Source organism: Oncorhynchus clarkii, chromosome 5 (assembly GCF_045791955.1).
Source record: "Oncorhynchus clarkii lewisi isolate Uvic-CL-2024 chromosome 5, UVic_Ocla_1.0, whole genome shotgun sequence".
NCBI classification, from domain to species: Eukaryota; Metazoa; Chordata; class Actinopteri; order Salmoniformes; family Salmonidae; genus Oncorhynchus; species Oncorhynchus clarkii.
This window is the reverse complement of record NC_092151.1, coordinates 61337439-61363193: the sequence shown is the minus strand read 5'-3', so window position 1 is coordinate 61363193 and position 25755 is coordinate 61337439. Positions and strand designations below refer to the sequence as shown.

Sequence of the window (25755 nt, the reverse complement as noted above, 5' to 3'; positions counted from 1 at the left end):
TGTCTACTAAGACTTACCAGTAAATAATGTCGTTCTTCTTCTTCTTTCTTTGAAGTCTCAAGCATCAAGACCAGAACAGTCAGTGATGCAAGCTTTGGAGAGTTTAACAGAAACTCAGGTAAGAACTCTCTCAAATAATGGTATTTAAGCGACCTTCATGAGAAGACCGTTCAGTAGCCCTGCGTTGGAGATCATCTAATGATTTCAGAAGTGCTTTGACATACCGCTGGTTTAACCTAAACGGATAGCCCCTGAAAAGAAGCAGTGTGTTTTAAAGTGCATGAGACCTGTTTGCATGTGAAGCTGGAGCAGTATAGAGAAGACCTCATATATGAGACAGGCTGCTGCTACACCAGACTCTTCCCATGTGTAATCTTAGCCTCTTAAACAAGCAAGCCCAAGCAAACCCCACCCAACATGGGCCTGATTGAGAGTGAAGTCACCCCCCCCCCCCCCCCCCCCCCCCCTCTTTGTGCAAAGCCCTGACTGGCTCTCCCTTCTGGCTCTCCTCTCACCACAGAGACTCAGAGAGATGTTTCCAGGAAGCCAACACAGCTATACACTAAACTCATAAACAGAGATTCAATTGACAGATAGGCATTTCAATCAATATTAGCCTATCGTTCCTGGAAGCATAGAATGCATGCACGAGAACAAAGTGGCCAAGAACTCGATGTACCTCTCTGGAACTGTTGAAATACAGCATGAATATGAGTCACTGGTTTGGTCTGAGTCACTGATATGATCAATACTGAATGTAAAGTGATAAGATCTGATCTCACCTCACCTCCTCAACCTCAGAGAGAGAGAGAGAGACAGCGATGACGTATTGTCTCAGCAGCTGACTGACTCAAGGTGTGCTGTGTCTCTGTGATGCACGTAATAGTTGCAGTAAAAAATATGTCACCAATGTTAGATACGACCTCAATAAAATGGACTAGTTGCACACCTATATTTTGAGGTTTTGTGTGACATTGAAGTAGCAAGTTTTCTCAAGTAACATCAAGATGATAAAGATTGAGAACATAAAGCCTTCCAGCAGGGCTGCTGGTAAAGTCAAAAACTTTAAACACATGTCAAAACCTCAGTGTGGCTTCTCTCCCGCTGATATTTTTACACTGGAAATCCTGGCTTTATTGTGTGTGTGATCTCAGCGCCTAGCCTGCCTGCGCACAGCACAACGGTGACGACAGATGAGTGAGTGCGTTTGTGTGTGTGCGTGGGGGTTGGTTGGGCTGGAAGCCTTTATCATCATGCGTTACGACTTTGCCGGGTGGCCAACACTGACTGTTTCCACTAGGCAAGGCTTTCCCATACTTCAACAGTGCCAACATCAAACAGTCTGTGCCCTGACTTTCCACAGCTCTGTAGTCAAGACCTGTTGCCCTCGCCTCGGCTCTCCTCCTCTCACGGGGCAGGCAGACAGCAGGAAAGGGCATGTACAGTAGTTAGGCCCTACAGTCATTATGAGTCACATTGGTAGGACTTCCTTCTTCATCAAGCCTGCCCCTTGTTTCTCAAGACTTTACTGTAAGAACGTGAGATGGTGGCACTATTCATGTCTCCTGGTGAGTCATTCAATGTGCTCATATGCACAGCCAACAATGAAAGTTTAGTAAAGGAAGAAACCCGTATGAAACAGATTGAATGTGGGTTTTTTTTATCTAGGAGAATTGATTCCCACTTCATAATTCATGAGGCGGAATGGGATGATATAGATTGGGGAGAGATTACAGATACCGGGTAAGATTAGAAAATAGGAACACAAGAGCTTTCCCATTCATTTCCTCCTCCAACTTGGAGGCTATCAAAAATCAATCAATGCACTGAGCTCTTAAATGTGTCTGATAGGTTAACAGATACCCCTACGATTCCAAAAATAGCCATAGGGAGAAGATGTTGTGGCTAGTTGCTGGCTGGTAACATTAGGAAAAGTGGTAGGTTAAACGTCCCCCTATGTCGCACTCTTCCCTCCCCCCAACTATGTGTAGTCTGGTCGGTATTGGAGATCAGGTTTTGTACCAGGAAGTTCAGTGTGTTCATAGAAGCCCAGCTGATAACGGCTTCCAGTATTCTCCTGCTTCATACTGGGATTCAGAGGAGTACTCCACAACCTGCCCAGCCAGGTGGCTTCCAGGGAGAGATCTATTTCGGACTTCCGTAGAGCGAGAGGGAAAGTGTTTCATGGAAAGGGAGGACCTTTTCTCTCTCTCTCTCTCTCTCTCTCTCTCTCTCTCTCTCTCTCTCTCTCTCTCTCTCTCTCTCTCTCTCTCTCTCTCTCTCTCTCTCTCTCTCTCTCTCTCTCTCTCTCTCTCTCTCTCTCTCTCTCTCTCTCTCTCTCTCTCTCTCTCTCTCTCTCTCTCTCTCTCTCTCTCTCTCTCTCTCTCTCTCTAACAACTCGTCTACAGCCCTATCATTTGAATGTGCTGTGGTTTGCAAGTTTTGTTCTCTACCTAATGCCTGCCCACTGGTTCCAGTAGGCTCCTGCTATATTCAGACAGTGACAGAAAAGGCTGGCCTCTATCAAGGGCACTGGCTCTCTTAATTCGTCTTCTTGGCTTTCCCAGGCAAATTTTCTCCTGACATCTAATCTGCATTAAGCCACCACCTCCTGACAGTCCATCAAGACTGGGCTGGTTTTCTCCCTCTGTCTGCCAGAGATAGGTTTAGGTTGAGCCCGAGAGAGTGTCTGTCTGTGCAGCAGGCTGTATTTAAGAGGCTTGCTTCTGTTGATGGAAGAATGAAAGCCCCCTTCGAGCTTGGACTCAGAGCGATGTAGCTACTGGTCTGTTTGTGAGAAATATGGTAGCTATCTAGGGAGAGGAAGAGGGATGCTTACCGTGGTTGAGTATAATCAGCATCGTCAACTGTTACTGCCACTTAACCTAACCATCCCCCATGCACTGCCCTCCCCTTCCCCCACATCTCCCTTTGTTCCACATTTTAACCCAGTCCAGTCCACAAAACCTGCCAAGCTGACCAACCCTCCAATACAAAAACAATGACTGAGAGTCAAGGTTAAGGTCAGGTTAAGTTAGGTTAAGGTCTCCCTGATGACTCTGTTTTCCATGTAGGCTGGAGCCAATTAAGTAAAACAGTGCTATGATGCCGTTTCAAAATCAATGTATAGCCCAGCTGGAAGGATAGAGGGAGGACGGCAGGGAGGAGAAGATTGACATATTTTCGTGGAGTAAGAACACAGCTTGTCTTTGGGGAGGCTGTATGTTGGCCAGGTCCCTGAGGAGTACATTGTTACATTTCTGCTGTACCTTTTCTCTCTTTCGTCCCTCTGTCTCCCAACACCCTCCTCCACCAGCCTCTGCTGGGCTCTGAAAAAGATTCAGCATTGTCATTGTGTCTGAAAACAGATAGATGCTAATAGTGGGATCTAACATTATGTGGAGGATCACCTCTGGGTCACCCCTCTCATCATTTCCACCAGCTCCCCTCCTCCAGGGAGCTTGGTGGGCCAGGCCAGGCAGGGGGGATGTGGGACGGAAAGGCGGGAGCCATAGGTGGCCTTGGTGAGTCACGGCGATTTGTTTTAGGGCGTTGTGGCGTGTTGTGTACAGGTTGTTCTGAGCCACGGAGGGAGGATGTTTGGAAGGACAGGCGTGACTCAAAGATGAGGAGATGAGCAGAGGGAGGGAGGGAGGGGGAGAGGAGAAAAGGTCACCTCTGAGGTAGAGTAGTAGAGAAGTGTTCTGAGTGCTGGTGATGGAGCTCCGATAAGGCCTTGTCTTGTCATAGGGCTATTACTAAATGGTCCGTTCATGCACCTCCACCTTATAGTCAGATTGTCCAAGTTCTTTTCTAGATAAGGTATTCTGTTCATGTGTTAGAAGTACATCATAAACTGTGTGTGTGGTGCGTGTGTGTGTGTACCTGTCTGTGCCTGTGTGCCTAGCACACTGCTCAAAGCAATTGGTCAATATGTGTCTTTTTCCAGACCCCTGCTCTATACCCACCTCATCAAGATGGTAGTTAATCAGCCAGTCAGACACTACTGGAAATCATTGTTCTTTAATTGTATTGAGGATTTGGGAGTGGAAAGAATTGAAAAATTACTGACTTGCCATGTCAATATAAGAGCATCTCCCCATCTATAAAACCGGCCTGCTGTCTCACTGTGTCAAATCAAAGCTTTTGTCTTGCCTTCTCGTAATTGGCTACATAAATAAATAATTTTGGAGCAGAATGTGTAAATCGAATGGTATATTATAAGACTGAAAGACAATAGTGAATAGAGGAACTATTTGTTTCCGTGACCTATAAACCCTAGCTGGTGGAGTGTCATCTCTTTCTGATACAGACGGGCACATACAGGAGGGGTGCCAAGGTGTGTTTGAGAAACGGGGGAGATGGATTTGCAGATATTGTCTTTGTCCTATTGTTTCTGTGTATTTGTGTTTGTGTTTGTATTTGAGAGAGCGTGACAAAGATTGTGTGAGTGCGTGTGTGTCCAGCGAAAATAAAGTCTGTGTGTATTGTGTCGTGACCGTCATTGTTCTTCATCCGCTGGCCTCCTTTGTGCTTCAAGTGCCCCTGCAGCATGATGATCGTGACTGACTGGGCTAGCGTGTGGGAGGCGGTGGAAGCCAGGAATATCACAACAGATAGAAAAATAGCCCAATGTCACATGTAGGTAATTAGCACAACACAACTGTACAGGAGGTGTTGGGTGGGTTTCGTTTTCTCACCACCATTCAAAGGCATCAGGCCTGCGGACTATGTTTTGATCGGCTCATGATGTACATCGGCTGATGTACTCATTCTAAATTCGATGGGTTGAGACCCGTTGGACCTAGTGTAATTGTCATGTTCATTTGCTATGATGGCATCGCATATAGCTCTTGTTTTGTACTCCCTCTGTGTAAATAGTACACACAAACTCTACCGGCTGCCGCATCTCAGCGCTGCCGAATAATAATGAATGGGGATCTACTCCAAATGTTGTTTTATTCATCTACGTTCCTTTCAATGTTGTGTCCTGTTGTAGAGCCAGCATGTGGTTAAGCCTGGCCCTCGTTCTCTCTCCCCCGCCACCCTTATTGCAGAGACTAGTCAGAACGTGTTCATTCAGTTGGAATCAAAGACCTTGTGCATTGGTGTTGCACCATCTTTGATCTCCTAGAGAATGGAGTGTGTATGAGAGAGGGATGCACCCGCGATAGCAGCAGGAGATGTAATACGTCAAGGAGAGCGAATAGACTGGATTGCTTTGCCTTTGTTGCCTTAGAACCTTCAAAGCCATTGTGCTTGGCTGCAAGCAGAGGTAATGTAGAGGGCCAGAGGGTTGGAGGGATGGGGGGGGGGGGTGGAACCAAGAACCTTATCATTATGAACTTTACCATTCTGTCTCTTTTTTTTCACCCAGCTGGGCAAATTCGCTGATAGCCAGCTGGTTCACTGTAACTCATTCACCCTCTTCGCTTTATGTTTTGATGGGTTAGCCATTGATGGGTCCTTTGAAGACGGGGCCTGCTTTTTAGGATTTGTGGCATGATTGATTTTTTTCTCCTCTTTTGAGAATCTTGTTATTGCATCTTTACCCAGCGTCTGTCTGCACAAGGAGCGTATCAATAGTTTCCCAGTGCGATCAAAACATTTGGGTCGATAGGCAGGTTAATAAGCTGGTTTGTGACCTCCTCTTCCCCCCTTCACCTATCTGTTTGATAGGTTGACCAGGAGCTACTCAGCCGTAATGCAGCTGAAGGAGAAGGGCGATTCCTTCGCTTGAACCCTTCCACAGATCCCTGTCCTCTCTGGGCTCTGACGCAAATGCTGCTCAGTTGTTCATGAATGTCAGCTCAGTCCTGTTCCCAGCTCCCTCTCTCTCTCCCTCCCTCCTTTCATCCGTCTCTCCTTCTCTCTCTCAGTATGCTTAGTGTGCAAAGGAAGAACGCCTGCAAATGAGTTCCTTGAACCACAGGGACCCCAATAAATAAAACTGTCAACTGCAGAGTTGGAGAAAAAAAGAGAAAAGGAGGCAGAGTCACACTCTCACTGAATATTTCATCACCATCCACCACCATCTCCTCTCTGACACCCTACCCCCATCCCCCTTCTCTACATCCTCTCTTTCTCCCTCACCCCCCCCCCCCCCCCCATCCATCCTCTCTCCCTCCTCCCCGGTCTCTGCTTATCATATCCTCCTGTCACTGCATAGCAACCGAAGCCTGCTGCTACAGCTACACAAAATGACACCCCAACAACAAAAACAAAATGGCAGACGGAGGTCATGTTGATCTGAACAGAACCAGGTGTCTCTGTATCTTCTTAAACACCCAGTTAACAGATAGGCTGTCATTGACTTATCACGGCACTGTTTACGAAATATACCGTTCAAGACAACGCTTTTGTCAGACGCCTTGTTCTTATGGTTTGTCCTTGCTCTTCGCTTCCACAAGCCACTGTCGCTGAGTCAGGATGATAGGAACAATGAAACGGCCATTCCTGTCTGTCTAAACGTAACTCAGGCTCACTGCCATCCCCCACTACTGGAGTGGCTGTCTTCCTAGGGCTTTGGAATTTGTAAAGACACCAAGGACGAAGGAAGGTGGAGGTTGAAGACTTAAGACTCTGATGGAGGCTCTTTGTCTGCTTAGTTATTTTTTTAGTCCCTGACATCAACCTCACACAGACTTGTCTCGAGAGAGCAGAAAGGCGTGTATGGACAGGGATGTGCCGTAACCACTGAGGTTTTCTAGTTAGTGAAACTCTATCTGAGCTGTTTTTACATTATGGTTTCAACATCCTCTCCTGTAGTATGTACCCCCCCGACTGTAGCTGTTAGTGTTACCTCCTATCTCTTAGGAGACTGACCTATTTCAGGTGTTCCAGTTCACAGCCCGTGGCTCCACCCCCGGCTCCACCCCTGGCTCCACCCCCGGCTCCTATATGCAGCCTGCCCCATTTCTCACCCTGTCCTCCCCTTTCGATCTGACACGGAGGGCAGAATGACTAATCAGACCCAGGCTGAAATTCTGAGCCCAGGGGCTTATTTGGGTTCCTTACTTATTTCTGGAGGGGAAAATAAGGCAGGGACCACAAAGACCTGAGAGTGAGAGGTTTAAAGGGCAGGCTGAGAGTTCTGTAGCTCCTGCCATTTCTTAGGTCGCTTAATGCATTTCTTTATGTGGGCTCGTGGCCTTTTTCATTTTGATCTAATGGGAACATTGTGGTGGGCGGTTGGCGGTGTGTAAGCAGATGGTTAAAGAGGGGAGGTCTCCACACACACGGTGTTACGTGTGTGAAACACAGGCTGGGTCATGGGGTTTAGGTGAGAACTTCAGAATTGGCTTTGAGTCAACCAGTGAGACAATAGGGCCAGGAGTGACACATGTACAGAGGGAGTGACGGAGTGAGGGAGTGAGGGAGTGAGGGATGGAGAAAAACAGAGAGACAGAACAGGAGAGGGGAGTTTTGCGTATCTGACTAATTTGAGGTTTGCCATGCAGAGTTGGGAGCTCGGTATGAACGCATCATCTATCTCATTTTGGTGTGTTTTTTAATAATCCACACTTGTCTTTAAACGGAGATGGAATGCCTCTCTATTCCTCTCTCTCTCTCTCTCTCTCTCTCTCTCTCTCTCTCTCTCTCTCTCTCTCTCTCTCAACACAGCCACACTGATGTGTCATCCCCCCGTACACACTGCCATCTCTTCGCTCTACCCCCCCCCCCCTCCCCCTAATCAAACACAGCTCTGTGACTCCCTCAAGGCCTTTGGCTTTGTGTGTGTGTATGTGTGTTGTTCTCTTTTGTGTGTGTGACAGGGTTTTGCAAACTGCCTAGTCATTCTCCTGACAGCTGTCAGTGAGGGACACAATCAACTACCCCTCCTGCCGTTCGATTCCGCTCTCCTTTCTTCCCTCTCTCTTTTCGCCTGTCCCCCTTGGTTGACTAACAGGTGACCTTTGTGTGAGGAGTTTCCTAGAACCGTCTCACCTCTGTTCCTGTGCTTGCCCTTACTAAGAACAGCACCACAATGGTTCAGTGCTTGTATTTATTTTAGTCGTCATCACCATCATAGTCAGTCACTGTGTTAACATGGCATGTGATTAGGACTTGTGAATAATCTTGGGTTCATATTCCTATGCCAGTTCAATAGTCGTTTTGCTTAATTGTGAGATGCTGAGAGAAAGAGGTGTTGTGTTGGGTGACGTCCCCCCATCCCCTTCGTCCTGCCTCCGCCCCCCTCCCTCGCCCCTCTCTTCCAATGTGTGTCAATACCAACGTGCAAAGGTCACCGTGGCTGCAGAGAGCCGGCGGTCGATAGAAAAATAAATAAGCAAAAGAAAGAGGGGAAAATGATGGAGGGCAGAGCCTGGTGATTCAGAGGGTTAAAAACAGGTCAGCACACACAAGCACACCCCAAAGGCTTATGGGTCTGGAGGGAGCGCTCCCTCTGTTCTCTGTCCTCTGTCTCTCTCTCTCTCTCTCTCTCCCTCCCTCTTTCTCTTAGGAATGCACACAGGGCATTGAAGTTTTTCAGAACCTAAGTGTCACATTGTCCTGATAGCCTCTTGTACTCTTGTTTCTATTTGGGAGAACCTGAGACGTCATTTCCTCAGTGTACTGCGTGGTGAGTGGAGCTCTCTGACCCGTCAATGCTCTCCCTTCACCACCACCATAACCCCCCATGAGTGGCCAGAGCAGTAACAAGGCCCTGGGGTGTGGGAGGGTGAGACACCATGGAGATTGTTGGAGCAGTGTGGGACGAATGTGTCCTCCAGGCCAAGTGGTGACACGTCTCTCTGTGGTGTGTGTCCTGGAGTGAGTGGGTCAGTGCCTCCATGCTTGGCTCCGGGGCCCGTTCTCGGCGCTCCTTAGATGGGCAGCCCTTCCAGATCCGCCGTGGACCCCCGAACAATCGGGTATTATGAGCTGCGGGGCGGGTGGGTCTGACTTCCTCTATCGAAGGTCTGAATTTTCAGGCCCGGGGCCAGACGGAAGGGTGGCCTTTGTATGTCTGGTGAATGGTAACGATGTTCAGACTCTGGATTATAGTGATAGTTGGAACAGGAGTGTGTGGGAGGGTCAGAGTGTGTGTGTTAGGGGGGGGGCATGCGTGTGTGTGTGTGTCTGCGTCCGTCCGTCCGTGTGTGTTTTCCAAAGGCTCCCTTCATCCACCCAGCAAATGTAAATAGCCCAGTGTTTCAGTGTTCAGGGCAGTGATTAATTACAGGATGGGATAGTGTGTTGTATCTGCTTCACCAGCCTCTCTGAGGGGGAATTCAATGCAGCTCAATGTACTGTTATGTCTCTCTGTTCACATATCCATACATGTGCTTTTGTTAAACTCATTAACAAAGCCCCAAGCCTCGAAAAAAATGATAAAGAGCTAACAGACCTTCTCTTTTGTCAGTTGGTGTGCACATGTACCTACCTATATGTGGTATACTGGTATATATTTAGTTAGTATGCATTAATGTACTGTACGTTGCATTAGCATTCGATGTATAATGTTTTTGGTAGGTGACTCAACTCTCTTCTCTTCTTCCTGTCTCCAGGTCAGTGACTTCCTGTCTGGCCGCTCTCCTCTGACCCTGGCGCTGCGAGTGGGTGATCACATGATGTTCGTTCAGCTGCAGTTGGCAGCCCAGCAGTCTGGAGGGCAGCAGTTACAGCACAGGCATCTCATTGCCCGTGGGGGCGCAGAGGGCACCATGGGACAGTCCACAGGAGCATCTGGAGGGTCCACCAGCGGGCATCACCCCCGCGTCCCCACCCCGCACCACCACCACCCTCACCCCCATCCACATCCCCACCCCCAATCCCACTCCCATCCTCACCCCCACCTGTCCCGGCCCCATCCAGTGCCACCGCCCTCCACCAGCTCAGCAGCCTTCCCCCCTGCCCCCTCACACCAGCCCTCTCCTCCCATGTACCCCTCCTCCTCTTCCCTCTCTTCAAGTCACTGCAACACCCCTCCTGCTCCTCGTCCCTCCCAGCTGCCCGGCAGTATGTTTAGTCACTCCCACCAGCCCTTCCCAGGCCGACCCAGCCCCAGCTCTGGCTCCGTCCCTCAAAGCACCCCCACTGCAGTCCCCTGCCCTGAGGTAAGACCCTTACCTACCAATCAACCTACCACTGCTTTCTTAATGCTGTATTACTCACAGCGTACCACGGTTACACAAAGGAGGGCCAGAACACAGCAGGAAAGATGAAAGGATGAAAGATAGAGACTGAAGGAAGAGAGAGGAGTTAATGAGTTAGTCTGCGTAGGTTGTTGTCTTGTTGATCATCAGCCCCCTCGCTGGTAAGCAGGCCTCTCTCACTGCAGCCTGGAGCTAGGCTATCTATCTGTCTTTTAATGGCAGCCTGGATCTAGGTTATCTATCTGTCTGTTAACGGCAGCCTTGAGCTATGCTATCTATCTGTCTTTTAATGGCAGCCTGGAGCTAGGCTATCTATCTGTCTTTTAATGGCAGCCTGGATCTAGGCTATCTATCTGTCTGTTAATGGCAGCCTGGATCTAGGCTATCTATCTGTCTTTTAATAGCAGCCTGGAGCTAGGCTATCTATCTGTCTGTTAATGGCAGCCTGGAGCTAGGCTATCTATCTGTCTTTTAATGGCAGCCTGGAGCTAGGCTATCTATCTGTCTGTTAATGGCAGCCTGGAGCTAGGCTATCTGTCTGTTAATGGCAGCCTGGAGCTAGGCTATCCATCTGTCTGTTAATGGCAGCCTGGAGCTAGGCTATCCATCTGTCTGTTAATGGCAGCCTGGAGCTAGGCTATCTATCTGTCTGTTAATGGCAGCCTGGAGCTAGGCTATCTATCTGTCTGTTAACGGCAGCCTTGAGCTAGGCTATCTATCTGTCTGTTAATGGCAGCCTGGAGCTAGGCTATCCATCTGTCTGTTAATGGCAGCCTGGAGCTAGGCTATCCATCTGTCTGTTAATGGCAGCCTGGAGCTAGGCTATCTATCTGTCTGTTAATGGCAGCCTGGAGCGAGGCTATCTATCTGTCTGTTAACGGCAGCCTTGAGCGAGGCTATCTATCTGTCTGTTAATGGCAGCCTGGAGCGAGGCTATCTATCTGTCTGTTAATAGCAGCCTGGAGCTAGGCTATCTATCTGTCTGTTAATAGCAGCCTGGAGCTAGGCTAACTATCTGTCTGTTAATAGCAGCCTGGGGCTAGGCTATCTATCTGTCTTTTAATGGCAGCCTGGAGCTAGGCTATCTATCTGTCTGTTAATAGCAGCCTGGGGCTAGGCTATCTATCTGTCTGTTAATGGCAGCCTGGGGCTAGGCTATCCATCTGTCTGTTAATGGCAGCCTGGAGCTAGGCTATCCATCTGTCTGTTAATGGCAGCCTGGGGCTAGGCTATCTATCTGTCTGTTAATGGCAGTTGATTTCCACCAACTTGTTTTTTTTTTCTTTTTTCGCCCAAATTCAACTCTGTGAGTTTTCAGAAACAAAACCAGATGTGGGTTAGTGTAGTTTAGTTTGAGAGGCCACATAGAACAGTGAATAAAGGAAACAATCATTTTTCTTCTTCACTCTGAAACGTCTCCCTTCCTCTCCCTCTTAGCTCTTCCTCCTCCTCCTCCTCCTGTGGGTTAGACTTTCACTTTCACAGTTTTACTTTCACAGTTCACAGAGCAGAGAAAGGGCAAATACAAGATCAGGGATGGGGTCTGATGTCAGGGACAGTAACAGGAGCTCTCAGGACACAGCTCAGGTTTATTCAGCGCATAATGTGTCCCTATACGTGGACCAACATGGTTAATATTAGGGTCCATGTCACGACATGGCTGTCACGACATGGCTGTTACGACATGGCTGTCACGACATGGCTGTCACGACATGGCTGTCACGACATGGCTGTCACGACATGGCTGTTACGAGTTTCACGTCACTGCCTCATCATCTCAATAAGATAAACTGTGATAAACTTTTCTATTTCAGTAGCATGTTTTATATGACCCGTATTACATACATACATCTTATGGTCATAATTGAACTAATCACAATTGTTGTCGAGTGGATTTATATTTATTACCACTTACTGAAGGCAAAGTGTTGGTGTGTTGAAGGTTTGTCTCTAGTGTTTGACTGTCTCCTCTCCTCCACAGGCGAACTGCAGTGCTAAGAGCCCCAGTAACGGCACCAGCGCTTCAGCACGCTCCTCCTCCTCTTCCTCCCGCAAACCAGGTGCCATTATCGAAAGCTTCGTCAACCACGCTCCTGGGGTCTTCTCAGGGACTTTTTCAGGTGAGTGAGGCCTAATAGCATTACACTAAGACTAAGGCACTAACTCTCAGACTATGGCTTAGCACTCTCAGTGGCGCAGATTACTACTGTGTCTTACTGGGCTTGGTCTGGGGATGTGACATGTGGTTAGACTGGAGCTAAGTGGCGTTGTAACACTCTCTCTCTCTCTGTCTCTCTCTCTTTCTCTCTCTCTCTCTCTCTCTCTCTCTCTCTCTCCCCTCCCTCCTTCCCTCCCTTAGGCACTTTGCATCCTAACTGTCAGGATGGCACCGGGCGGCCCAGGCGAGACATCGGCACCATCCTGCAGATCCTCAACGACCTCCTGAGTGCCACGCGCCACTACCAGGGCGTGCCCCCCTCCCTCACCCAGCTCCGCTACCAGACGCAGTGTGGCTCGCCCTCGCCTGCCTCCCCATCGCCTTCACCCCCTCCCTCACCCCCAGCCACCACCCCTGGCATTGCCGGCATCTCTGCCAAAGCTACCTCGGTGCCTGCCAGCAGCCCCATCTCACCCCCCCTCCACCCGCTGGTGCAGTGTCAGAGCCAGATCCGCATGTGCAAGCCCCCTGGTGAGTAGTGATATCCACTCACTCACTCACTCACTCACGCACACACACACACACACACACACACACACACACACACACACACACACACACACACACACACACACACACACACACACACACACACACACACACACACACAGTGAAGGCCCTTCACTGTATTTGAGCCCCCGTGCAGCAGAGCAACAGATGTTGCTGCAGTTGTTGTGGATGAGAGTGATTGAAACGACTGTCGTCAAGAGCTTGAATTTAGATGAGCCGCTGGTCTATTGTAAAGAAGAGGATTCATCAGCAACTTTGTTTCTGCCGTTGTGTTTCTATAAAATACTGTTTAACAAATACTGTTTGGGGCGGCAGGTAGCCTAGTGGTTAGAGCGTTGGGCCAGTAACCGAAAGGTTCTTAGATTGAATCCCCGAGCTGACAAGGTATAAATCTGTCGTTCTGCCCCTGAACAAGGCAGTTAACCCACAGTTCCCTGGTAGGCCGCCATTGTAAATAAGAATTTGTTCGTAACTGACTTGCCCAGCTAAATAAAGGTAAAAAATAAAAAAAATACTTATTATCCCCACATTTGTTGCCGCACTCGAAAAGACAATATCCTTGCTCAAAAGGAAAGAGAAAGAAAGGGAATACAGAGGTTGGCAGAGAGGTTCTTGTGGGGGTTGGAAGGGTGGAGGAGAGGAGTATGAGGGGGAGGAGAGGGAGAATTTGGGCCCTCCATGCAGCTCTGCTCTAGCCTTATTCCATAAGGCTCAGATTGTCAGGCAGCAGCAGCAGCAGCAGCAGAAGTAGACCTGTCTTTGTCTTTGTCTCTGTGCTGAGGGGATAGGTTTACCCCTCGGAGGGCTGGACTAGGGATTACTGCCCATCCACACAGAGGCTAGGACAGATCCTCACCACAGATAACATTCACAGGCGTGTGTCAGGTAGTCGTTGTGCGGAAACACATTGTCCCCACTCTGCTTTTTTAAACCTTGCCAGAGGAAATTGAACTTTTCTTCCATGAGCTGCTCTTGTTGCATCTCTGAATGGCCCTGATTAAAGTTTTATGTGGCCTCTTTGTTTGAAATAAAAACATGAATTCCATTGTCCATGGTAGACGAAGGCTGATATCAGCACATGTATTGAAACTTGGCATTGCGATAGAATGGAGCACTTCATCGAAGCATGGACCAAAAGTTCACCCAACGTCCAGGGGACTGCAGTATCCAGTGAGCCCTTTTAAAATAAGTTCTGCACAGTTGAAATAATAAGAGCTTATTTTCTTAACCCAGGAAGCCCCTTTCCCTCGTTCCTCCCATTCCTCCACTCAGCCGTCATCCCCTGCTTTAATTCTCTCTTTCTTTGTCCCATTCTCCCCCCGTCTCTCCCGTCAATGGACCGTCCCACTGCTTCCTCCGTCGCTGTCCAAAACTAGCCTCATCTGTAAAAGCCATCTCTCTCTGGTCTCTTCCAAGCCTGCTCACCATCAATGGTCGCCTGTGTCCACTCAGACTTTAAATAGATAGATTTATACAGAAATGTGAGCTCTGAAAGAATGTGCATTGTGTTTGGAACGCAGCGGGAGGATGAAAAAACAACATACACACTAAGCCTCCATTCATAACATTGTTTTTATATCCGGCCGTCTGCTAACTGCCCACAGATTCATTTGTGCCGTCACAGGAAAAACAGACAGGCAAAATAAATGCCTTTCGAGTCAGACCGGCAACCGGCCGAACTTCCTTACCAATTAATGAGTTGGGGCTTTTCTGTATGGACGGAAGCTGTCTGTCTGGTTGGCTGGCTGTGTGACTGTGGAATGCTTGGCGAGGAACATTATAGAAGGCAGGTGACTAAGTGTTCCGGTAAAACCCTGAGACGACGTTCTTATCAGCCGACACCTGGTGAAAGACTTGACAGCTTAACTCTTCGCAGAAACCCGCTTCCATTGGCCTACAGGAATAACCTATGCTTACTGCTTAGTGCCTTCCCAGTCTGCTGTCTGTGTTACATTACCTCAGGTTGAGACAGCCTCATAAAAATGTCACATAGCGCTGCTATCTCCGGAGAGCCTTTACCCTTTCCACTGCAAGTTCATGTGGAGAGAGGGGAGGAGAAGGTAGGAGGCGGCGGTGAAGAAAGAGCTTCGAGCCATCGGAGATAGCAGGACAAGTCAGCCTAGTGAGCTAGCTAGATTAGTTTGGTTTTGGTTGTGATGTGGCAGCGTGGCTGGTTGTGGTGGTGGTGGTGACTGCTGAGTGCAGAGCTTTGTTAGGCCCAGGGGCCAATGCTTTTTGTCTGAGGGCAGGGCTTAAGAAGGGGGTGTTAGGCTAATTGTTAGCTGAATTCCTTTGCTCAGTGGGACCCCCCCCCCCCCCCCCTTCCCCAGGGAACCAGGCTGCGCCATTGTAGGGCTGAGCGAGTGAGAAGTAGAGAAGGAAAGAGAAATTGTGAGGAAAAGAGGGAGTGAGAGAGCTCTCCATGCTTTAGGATTAGACCTAGCTTTAAGACCCACTCCCACTGCAGCTGCTTGGTTCAACAGAGAGGACAAAAATGAACAAAATGAGTCCCGAAAGAAGGAAAGGAGGGGTAGATATCCTCTCCTCCCCCTCCTGTCTCTTCCTCCCACCAATCTACTCAGTATCTGTCAGGTCAGGTTAGTCTAGTTCAGGCTCTGGCTGCGGGAGGCAGGGTGGAGCGGTGTATGCACACAGAGAGAGAGAGAGAGAGCGAGAGAGAGAGAGAGAGAGAGAGAGAGAGAGAGAGAGAGAGAGAGAGAGAGAGAGAGAGAGAGAGAGAGAAGCTGGATTGGGTGGGAATGGTTAAATTCCTCTCCCAGCTCGTTTAATCCAGCCCAGAGCGAATTACCTTTGCGGTGGGTGCATTCTACTGGAAGACTAATTTCTGTTAAAATGTTAACGCTCTGCCTCACGTTAGAGTTGTCAACATGGCTAATTCTGAACACCTAACTCTGTTCTAATGTGGCAGCCCTTCATATGGTCCTCCCCTTCTCTTTAACCTCTGTCTCAGTCCTCACTTCGTCTCTGGACTATGTCTCTTCTCCTCATTTCTGACCTGTGTGTGTCAGATTCAGTCTGACAGGTGTCCTGATCCCTCACCCTGCTCTCCCTGTCTGTCGTGCTTCAGCGTGGTTGACCCACCAAGGCTAGGACACCAAGGCTAGGACACCAGGCTAGGACACCAGGCTAGGACACCAGGCTAGGACACCAGGCTAGGACACCAGGCTAGGACACCAGGCTAGGACACTAGGCTAGGACACTAGGCTAGGACACTAGGCTAGGACACTAGGCTAGGACACCAGGCCAGGACAGCAGGCCACTGTACATAATTTATCACCCGCCTGTCAGCAAGCATGTAAGCAGCCACCCGGCGGCCAATGACACACACACTGCTGAGCAGCAGTAACCGAGCCATCTAACCCCCAGCCTATCTGTCTCGACCTATAGCAACGACAGCCAACCAACCGCGTCAGGTGCCCTTTCATTGTCGAATGACAAGAGATAGCGGGGGGGGGGGGGGGGAAGAAATGTAAATTGCGTCTAAAAGTCATTTAAGACCTCATTCCCCTGCAGGGTTGTCGATGCCCTTTCAACGCCTGTCAAAACGGGAATGTTCGTTCGCTCCCTTTGACTGGTCTGACTCCTTCAGTTTGGCCCCTTCTTTTCCATTGGGTTGCCTTTCTACCTCTCCTCTCTCTCTGTCTTCTTCCCTGGGCTCCAGATGGTTAGGATGGATGGCAGGACAAAGGCAGGGCTGTGTGCTGTCTATGTTTCCCAGGCCTGTGTTTACCCTCTGGGCTGTTCTCTGCTCTGCTGCTGGCCCAGGGCCCAGGCCAACCAGGAATGACATGTGGCTGTGTTGGATGATGGGCCTGTAGCTGCAGTGATTTATGGATGCCACAGGGATTAGGAGAGTAGTGGAGCACGGGGAAACTGCAAGGCCTCAGGGGGTTGGCTCTGTGTCATGCTTTACTCAGAGAAGTAGGCCTGTATGAACACAGTGTTTTTTTCAGTGTTACGTAAAATTACGTTTGATTGACTCTGGAATAGGTGGGGCTCCATTCCACTGCATACAAATGGAGGACAAGTATCAAGCCCCCTTCAGCTACTGCCGATTTCGGTGGGATGTACTGGAAGACCTTAAAAAGCACGGTTTTCCTGTAATTAAACCCAGGTTGTTTTCACTGTAGTTTGAGCCCTCACCCACTCCGCCTGATCCCCTGATGCTCAGAAAACACAGCTCTCCTTCTGTGAGATCACAAGAATTATCAAGGCAAACAAACAAACAACAACAAACAACAACACTTGGACAACTGTTAATGAAGCGGAATCTTTAAGGGATCAATAGAGGAGAAGCTCCTTTAATCTCTTCTGCATCCTTCCTACGCAGCCCTCCTCCTTCTCTGCCGCCCTCGTTCCCTCCCTCTTTGGCCAGGCTCTAGAATGTAATTGATTATTCATAGATCAGCCTCTTTATCTCTCCCCCTCTCGTCTCTCTGCCTTGCAACATGGTGGTCAGTAGCTACTATGTCCAGCTGAAATACTATCCCACCCCCAACCTGCATGCAGTACTGTATGTAAAATAGCTTGTGTGATAGTGGGGTGTTTACAGTCATTTTCTGGCACAGTGGAGGGTGAGGGGTAGGGGGAGCCTCTCCGGTTGTTTTTCTGCTGGGTGGAGTTCAGGGATTCCACATGGGTTTTTGGAATAATCTCCATATGCTCACCCTATACACACACGCTAACAACCTCACACCCCTCCCTCTGGTTTCTTGGGGTTGGTCCACACAGGGTGAGATGAGAAGACAGGAGAAGGTGCAGAGAGAGAGAGCGAGAGGGGGGTGGGGGAGGTAGAGAGAGAGGGATGGATGGTAAAGGGAGGAGTGTGGGGCCAGGTGTACGTGGTTCTCATTGGTCTGCCCTGAGCAGCTGCACAGCAGGGGGGGAGTTGGAGAGGGTTTTGTCCTCATGGCTCAGTCAGCTACGGCTCTGTGTCTATGGTTTACTCCTGTCAATGCCTTTAGTCTCTGTAGGCTTTAACTGGGCCTGTGAAAGCCCTGAGTGTCTACTGAGGACACATACACACAGCTCCGCTCCAGGGGAGGACGGGTACAGACAATACAGTGCTGATGGAGGAGCAGCACAGGGTGCAGGAGGGTTGCGTGACCAGAGAGGGAGAGAGAGTACATGGAAAGAGGGAGGGTGGAAGAAAGAGAGGGAGGGAGAAAGAGAGGGAGGGAGGGACTGCCCTCTGTTGTGTATTCCTTGTTCTCTCTGCCCCTGACCTGTCCCTTACCTAATATTTGCTTCTGGTGATTCCCAAGAAAATATGTGCTGTTACTTCCTTCTTTCTCTGTGCATAGTGCGTCAGAGAGCAGTGTTAGGTCACAGAGAAACAGGAAGGAAGATGTGATTCTCCCTGCTGGTGTGTTTGTCCTTGTTTCCTTCCTCCCATCCACCTCTATCTTTCTATCAATTCAACTCAATTCAATTTCAATTCAATTCAAGGTCTTTATTGGCATGGGCATATGTTAACATTGCCAAAGCAAGTGAAGTAGATAATAAACAAAAGTGAAATAAACAATAAAATTAACAGTAAACATTACACTCACAAAAGTTCCAAAAGATTAAAGACATTTCAAACGTCATATTATGTCTACATACAGTGTTGTAACGATGTGCAAATAGTTAAAGTACAAAAGGGAAAATAAACATAAACAGGGGTTGTATTTACAATGGTGTTTGTTCTTCACTGGTTGCCCTTTTCTCGTGGCAACAGGTCACAAATCTTGCTGCTGTGATGGCACACTGGAATTTCACCCAGTAGATATGGGAGTTTATCAATATTGGGTTTGTTTTAGATTTTTTTGTGGATCTGTGTAATCTGAGGGAAATATGTGTCTCTAATATGGTCATACATTTGGCAGGAGGTTAGGAAGTGCAGCTCAGTTTCCACCTCATTTTGTGGGCAGTGTGCACATAGCCTGTCTTCTCTTGAGAGCCAGATCTGCCTACGGCAGTCTTTCTCAATAGCAAGGCTATGCTCACTGACTCTGTACATAGTCAAGTTTGGGTCAGTCACAGTGGTCTGGTCTCCTTCCAGTTCTACTGCTCACGTCAGCTCCAGCATCTATACAAGCAGGCCGGTGTGCACGTGTGCGTGTGTGTGTATGCTCTAATAATGGTGGTGTTGTGTGGTTAATGACTAGCCAAACACACACACACACACACACACACACACATAGGTTAGGTCCTGCCTCAAAAACATTCCCAGGGGTCCAGCCAAGCCAAAGGCCGGACGAATGGCTGCACCGGGAATGCATTCAGGACCCCACACCACACTGCCCAGCGCGAGTGTCTGTGTGTTAACGTGTGGGTGAGACTGGGTTAAAGTCAGTGCGTGCGGCAGCCAAACTCACATATTCTTGACATTTAAAAGCAGGGAAAATGGCTGTAGTCTTTACACAGTATTAAAGTGTTGAGACAGAGAGGTTGTGTGTCTGATGACTTGTAAAGAACCTCCGGAGTTTGTGTAACTGCATGGGCACATTGTAGGGCATGCGGGTCTGACTGTGTTTGTGTGTGTGTGTGTGTATTTGTTTGTGTGTGTGTCCTATAATGAGGCCATGCCCCAGGCTCCAGTCCTTCCTCATTCAGTCGGGCTTGAGCTGTGTGACCCCCGCCTGACCAGCTTTTAGGTGCAGGAGACAACCCCACGCTTGTTTGAGACAACCCCACGCTTGTCTGTGGCTTTAGACTAGAGAGAGAGGGAGAGAGATGTAGAGCGAGCGAGAGAGAGGCAGAGAGAGATACATAAAGGGCAGCGGAAGGAGAGAGAAATCCCCTTTCTCTCATAGAAAGAGAGAGAGCGAACATAGAGGGGTTTCTTTCCTGTGTAAGAGACGACAGGAGGGGAGAGGAGGGGGGCGCGCAGGGGGAACAAAGCCCCTGGCAGAATGTATAGCCGTTGCATGCAGGCAGCTGAACAATGCCCCTAATGCACAAGAACCCCCTTGTTACCCTTATGCACTAGGCAGGAGATATAGTCCTATGGTATACGACACTCTTATCTAGTGTGGAAAACATTGAATAACATGTGCTGAATAGCCCAGTCCTTGTTCTGTTTAATGCAGTTAGTTAGTATGCACTGCCAGGACTAGTGAATATTTATAGCCAGAGAATCACTCTGCTCAATCCGATAAGCAAATGAAGGGAAGAGGTAAATTAAGCCCACACAGAGTCTGGAATTCATTCCGATGGGGGAAGAGGAGGAGGAGGAGGAGGAGGAGGGAAGGAACAATCGATTTGAAAAAAACGTCCACCTACCCCATTCCCTTCCCCATCACCCGTAGGGCGAAATTCCACAGCCCGCGCCCCTCCCCTCCACCCCACCTAGCCCTCTCTGGGGACACTGGCCCATGGAGGGGAGGGGGGGGGGGGGGTAGAGGGGTAGGGGGAGGCAGTGGGGGGTCGAGGGGGATGCTGGGTCAATGAGCTGGAAGCAGGAAACTGCAGTCATAAAGAAGGAGTAGAGGGGGGAAAAGAAAAAATCCCAGTCTCTCTTCGCTTACCATTTCCATTCGCTTGCATTTTCTATTGAAAGCCAATAGCAGTGTCCTCGGCTGGAGATGGATGGCTGCACTGGAGCTAAAGTTTAATCAATAGGTCTTTTTCATTTGCCATCGATCCATGTTTAAAGCTACTGCTTCTGCTGCGGCTGCCGTGTGTGTTTGTGTGTCAGTGTGTACGTGCTTGTGTGTTTGGTGTGCGAGGTGTGTAAGTGTGTGTGCCTCAGTGTGGCCGAGGGTGTCCTTGCATGTGTGCACATGCGTTTTGTGTGTTTGTCCGTGTGTGTGTGTGTGTGTGTGTGTGTGTGTGTGTGTGTGTATGTTTTCGAGAAAGAGGGAGAGATGGGCTGTGCTTTGGGTTATTGGCATTCTAGACCATTATTTAATTATTTCATTCTGAGACAGATACTAATGGAGCTAGCTAATTGATTGTGGTTGCCGTCCCTTCCTCTCCAGCTCCTGAATGTATTTCTAAATTAAATGAAGGCTGAGTTGGGTGGTGTGGGCAGGCATTCACAATGGAACCGAAGGCCTTTCCCTAGAGATCAGCCTCTGCTATAGGCACATCAACAGCCAGAAATGCACTTAGTCGCACAGCTCTGACAAAGACACTCATTTGGGATGCCAGCCGTAGTTATGTGACTGCATATGATAGGAAGAAATTAGAGTGTACGTGCAGTAGTGAGTGTGTGTTCTCTCAGTGATTGTGCAATCTCAGGGAGACTGTCCCAGTTCTCCCAAACAGTGATAAGGGTTTGAGAAGAAGGACACATGGCTAATATTTCACAGTGGGGCATTTCATTACACACCCCAGACACGAACAAAAGTGTGCGTGTGCGTGTGCGTGTGTGTGTGCGTGTGCGTGTGTGTGTGCATGTGTGTGTGTGTGTGTGTGTGTGTGTCTGTGTCTGTGTCTGTGTGTGTGTCTCAGAGTCTACAGAATGATCACAGCAGCATGTCTGTTTCTCTCTCTCTGTCTGCACCCCAGCATCATTACCAAACCAGCCTATGTTTTTTTGTCCTCTTCCTGGCCTTAGACAACACTGAACACACACTGAATGCACACTGAACGCACACTGAACACAACACTCTGTTCCCTCAAAAATACACTCTCCTCTAAGAACCTACATATGTTTTATTCATTTTTTATTTGTTGAACTGTGCTCTGTTGAACTGTGCTCTGTTGAACTGTGCTCTGTTGGACTGTGCTCTGTTGGACTGTGCTCTGTTGGACTGTGCTCTGTACGTCTTGCAAAGCAGGGTGTATCAAAAGGTCATGGAAAAATCTGACTGTTTGAAAAATGCTTGACCTTCTGTTTTCCTCTCCTCCCTCCAGGTGACCGTGTGCGTCAGACAGAGAACCGTGCGACACGCTGCAAGGTGGAGCGTCTACAGCTCCTGATGCAGCAGAAGCGCCTGCGCCGGAAGGCGAGGCGGGACTCCAGAGCGCCCTACCACTGGCTGCCCAACCGCAAGGCGGGACGCAGCAACAGCAACAGCAGCACGTCCAGCGAGGGATCCATGGACCTCGACTTCGATGACTCGGTGTGGAAGCCCGACGTCAAGGCCGACATGAAGACTGAGTTCGTCATGGCTTAATGACAAAGACGAGGATGCTGATTGGCTGGATAATGAAGAGGCAGCAGAGGACTCGGGTTAAGGAAGTTGGGGATGGTTTCAGAGGTATGGAAAACAAGCTGGAGCCGAGTGTGGAGCATGAAAAACAGAGAGAGGGAAGAAACCTAGTCATCCTCTTCTCTCGCTGGGACAACGAACTATCACACCAAAAGGCTCCCTGTTGTCTTTCATCTTATCATGTCCTCAACAGCCTCCTACCATTAGAAATAGACAACAAAAACAACAAAAGATTTTTGACGTTTGGACTGGGAACGGATATGTATGGACTTACAAGACTACGTTATGCATACGGACTGCAAAAATATGTACTTCCTATGAGGAACAACTAAAACTGAACTGAGCATAGCAGACTTGGATGGGGGTGGTGGTGTTTTGGTCTTTTTGTTCTGTTTTTCTGTTTTAGTTTTACAAGGAGAACTCTGGAGAGAGATTCACACTGGACTTCTGAGCAGGATTGTCGGTGGCTGGGGCCGTGGTGTAACTACACACAGGACAAACAGACAGACAGACAACCCCTGGCCCCAGAGCCATCCCTGGACTACTCTAATGGGCATTCCAGGTCTCCACTTCACCGACCAGAGTCGACTTTTTACCTATTGGGTTATCTTTTTATTTCCATTTTGAAACATAATATTATTTTATTTTTTCTAAACAAATATGTAGCATTGTTCAAAAAGCATTCAGGTTTTCATAAACAATTTTAAAAGTAGTCGTTGATTTGCACATTTTTCATGATTTTGGAACAGCAGGTCAGAGTGTGCAGGAACTGGGATATGAGGAGCAATGACTCATTGGAAATGGGGTTTTGACTAAAGTTTTGACTATTACATAAACAGCAACCTCAGTAACATACAGTAGGGTATTAATAGGAATGAATTAATGAATAAAATAAATAAATATTAATGGAGTGCTTCAGAAGATTTTAAAATCATGATTAAAAAATGTATATGGAAACAAATCTATTTTTATTTCACTTTGTATCTGCTGTTTTCAAAAAACAGTAGCCAAGTATGGCTTGGGTCAAGCCATTCATTAAATTGATAGCTAACAAACATATTTATTCAATCATTCATCAGCTCATTCACTCATTAGGGTCATATAGCCACAAACAAATAATGGATCAAAATCCCATTGAACCCAACTACAAGCCTATTTCAAATATAGGTGGGGATCTCACATTTGTATGATATTTAGCAGGGGTTTATAAGCGTGTGCGTATGGGTGTTTGTGTGTGACAGTGAAGATGGCTGATTCACCCCTCTCGTCACTCAAACAATGGAGGTTCAGTACAGAGAATACTCTCCGTTTCTCGCCATTCAGACGCTCTAGATATCTTTCCCATGTATTCCTTTTTGAACCAACATCCCACTTTAACCAAGGCGTCTGTTAGAAAATGTTGATTATGTCAAGCTACTTTCTAGTAATGGAAAAGAGAGGTGGAAGAAAGCTAAGAAATCCCAAGCAGGGAACCTGTCTCCAGTTTCATCAACCAGTGCCTCCACCAATGGATTCCCTCACATATCAGATTAGGCCATTTACAGACTTACTAAGAGATTTGCTGCTACATGGGACTTTGATAGACGGGGGAAAAGTGACTTTTCTTTGCATGCAAAAAGTGTGAATTATCCTGACTTTTTTATTGTTGGAAGAAAAAATATATACATGAAACTGGTGCTTTGGAGAATTTGTGGAGAAATAATGCTTAGCCGCTTTTGTTGATTAGGTTATTGTTTCCATAGAACAGCAACACTGTCCTGCTCCAAGTATTCTCAAAGCAAACCAACGCAGATGAAGTAAGAATGGACTCATATCTTGCTCATTTTGAACTGAACATTCCCTGGACAGTGATGATCATGAGCAAAGAGCAATTGACTTTTCTCCCTAAACGCTGGTTCAACCAACACCGTTCTCCTCAACATGGAGACAAGGACCCAGGCAGCAACCAGCCCTTAGTCCTCTCAGCCTAACTCAATAACATAGTGTTCAACAAGGTGCATGTTTGGGACTAACTAACAGGGGAAACCATTGGACCAGAGTACGCATCGTCACAGAACCCCAACTTCTATGTAAAACACAATGTCTGACCCTACCCTACCTTGATTGCACTCACAGAGTTTTCAGTGGGAGATTACCTGTTTGGTAAACCTTGTCTTTTTGTCAGTGGCCTTACCTTTCACTAAACGAGACACGAGGGGACTGGGGGACACGGTGGGGACGTGTGTTTGTTTCTTTATCTGTGTTTTGTGAAGACGCCATTGTCACTGAGGATTCGGGCATCTCTTGTTTGTGCTTTTAGCAGGTGGAGTCTCTATTATGTCAAGGCTTCTGTGCCTTAAAACGTTGCCCTTGCAGTGTGGGTCAGATATAAGATGAACAAATTATTTCCATTGATGAATTCATGAATTAATATAAAAGGCTGTAACCACATGGGAGCTGTAGTTTTTAGGGGTAAGCACGTTGAGTGAATTAATATCGATGTGTTTGTAATCTGTGTTTGTTCCTCAATCGGTCTTCCCATTTTCTCTCCATTGTGTTGCTATGTTTGTCTGTCTTCTTTGTCTGAACACCCCGCTCTGTCCTGCCCACCAACATTGACAAAACAAAGTACCTGAGGTGGAAGATTTGACTGCAGTGTGCTACTATGGCAACAAAGTGCCCTGACTCTGACTGGACAGGTGTCTTCTGAGGACGTGAGACCACATGACATGCACTTCCTGTCTCCTTGGACAAGACATTTCAAAGGACAATTCACCCCCCCCCCCTAAATTGAATTAGATTTTTGATATATGTATGAACTATACTCTGTGTGTGCCTCACTTATGTGTGAAAAAAAAACAAAAAAAAAACATAAAATGATGACATGGGATGAGATGATTGGACAAAAGAGGGGGTGGGGAGGGCATTTACAAAACAGTTTGTAGGTGGAGTTCTGATCACATCATTTAAGTTGCCTGTTCTTTCTTGTAGCCAACCATTGAAAAATAATAACAGGAGTCAAGAATACCATTTACAATGTTCTAGCTATAGACCGGTGTAGCACATGTGTGACTGTATTAATTTATGAAACCAAAATGGTAACTGTGAATTCTGTATTTCTTTGTGCATTTTTTTAAGTGGGAGAAGGTGGTTGGGACGTAGAAACGACTAATGCCTATGTCCTATTTTGTTTTTGGTGAAATATAACGGAAATCATGTTTCCCCTAAAAAACTAAAAAATGTCTACATATATTTTTTTCTTAAGCAATACATTTCAGTGTGACTTGTGATAGAACATTTTTCTTTTTTAGGTAATAAATAAAAAACAAAACGAGTACGCCCAATGGTCTGTGTCAGTGTTGTTCAAATCCCTATTGAAGAATATTGACTTTTGAGTATTGAGTGAAATGTACCGAATAAGAGTTGGGTTTCATATGAAAGTCTGTTTCATAAGGTAATCAGATAGGAGTGACATTAGGAAAAAGAAGAAGAGCTAGGAAGTACATTGATAAAGTATTACTTTACCCATCATATACAATGGCAAAGATTTGAGCTAGTATACCAGCTGGCTCACTCTGCCACCGGGGAGAATGATAGAAGAGAGCAAGAAAAGGCAGATGAGATCTCCCACTTATCCCCAGCCGGGCGGAGGATGAGAGGAAGTCGAGAAAAGAGAACGAAGTGACAGATTGGAGAGAGAGATGGTAGTGCAGAGCAGTTGGTAAGCAAGTAGTTCATGTGAAATGAGCTAGCTCTCTAATTCCTGCAGTTAGAGTGTCAGGTT

The 25755-nt window shown here is 47.7% G+C and overlaps 1 protein-coding gene across 3 annotated transcripts in view; it reads left to right on the top strand.

Moving 5' to 3' along the window:
* LOC139409149 (midnolin) overlaps window positions 1-25308 on the top strand; it is a 31032-nt gene extending 5724 nt beyond the window's left edge. For all 3 annotated transcript variants that reach the window (XM_071153915.1, XM_071153914.1, XM_071153913.1), the window contains 5 exons: window positions 56-118; window positions 9513-10061; window positions 12082-12220; window positions 12460-12789; window positions 21694-25308. In XM_071153915.1, coding sequence (XP_071010016.1) covers window positions 56-118; window positions 9513-10061; window positions 12082-12220; window positions 12460-12789; window positions 21694-21956 — 1344 coding nt within the window. In that variant the 3' untranslated portion in view covers window positions 21957-25308. The remainder of the gene's footprint in view (window positions 1-55; window positions 119-9512; window positions 10062-12081; window positions 12221-12459; window positions 12790-21693) is intronic.
* Window positions 25309-25755: the final 447 nt, after the last annotated feature.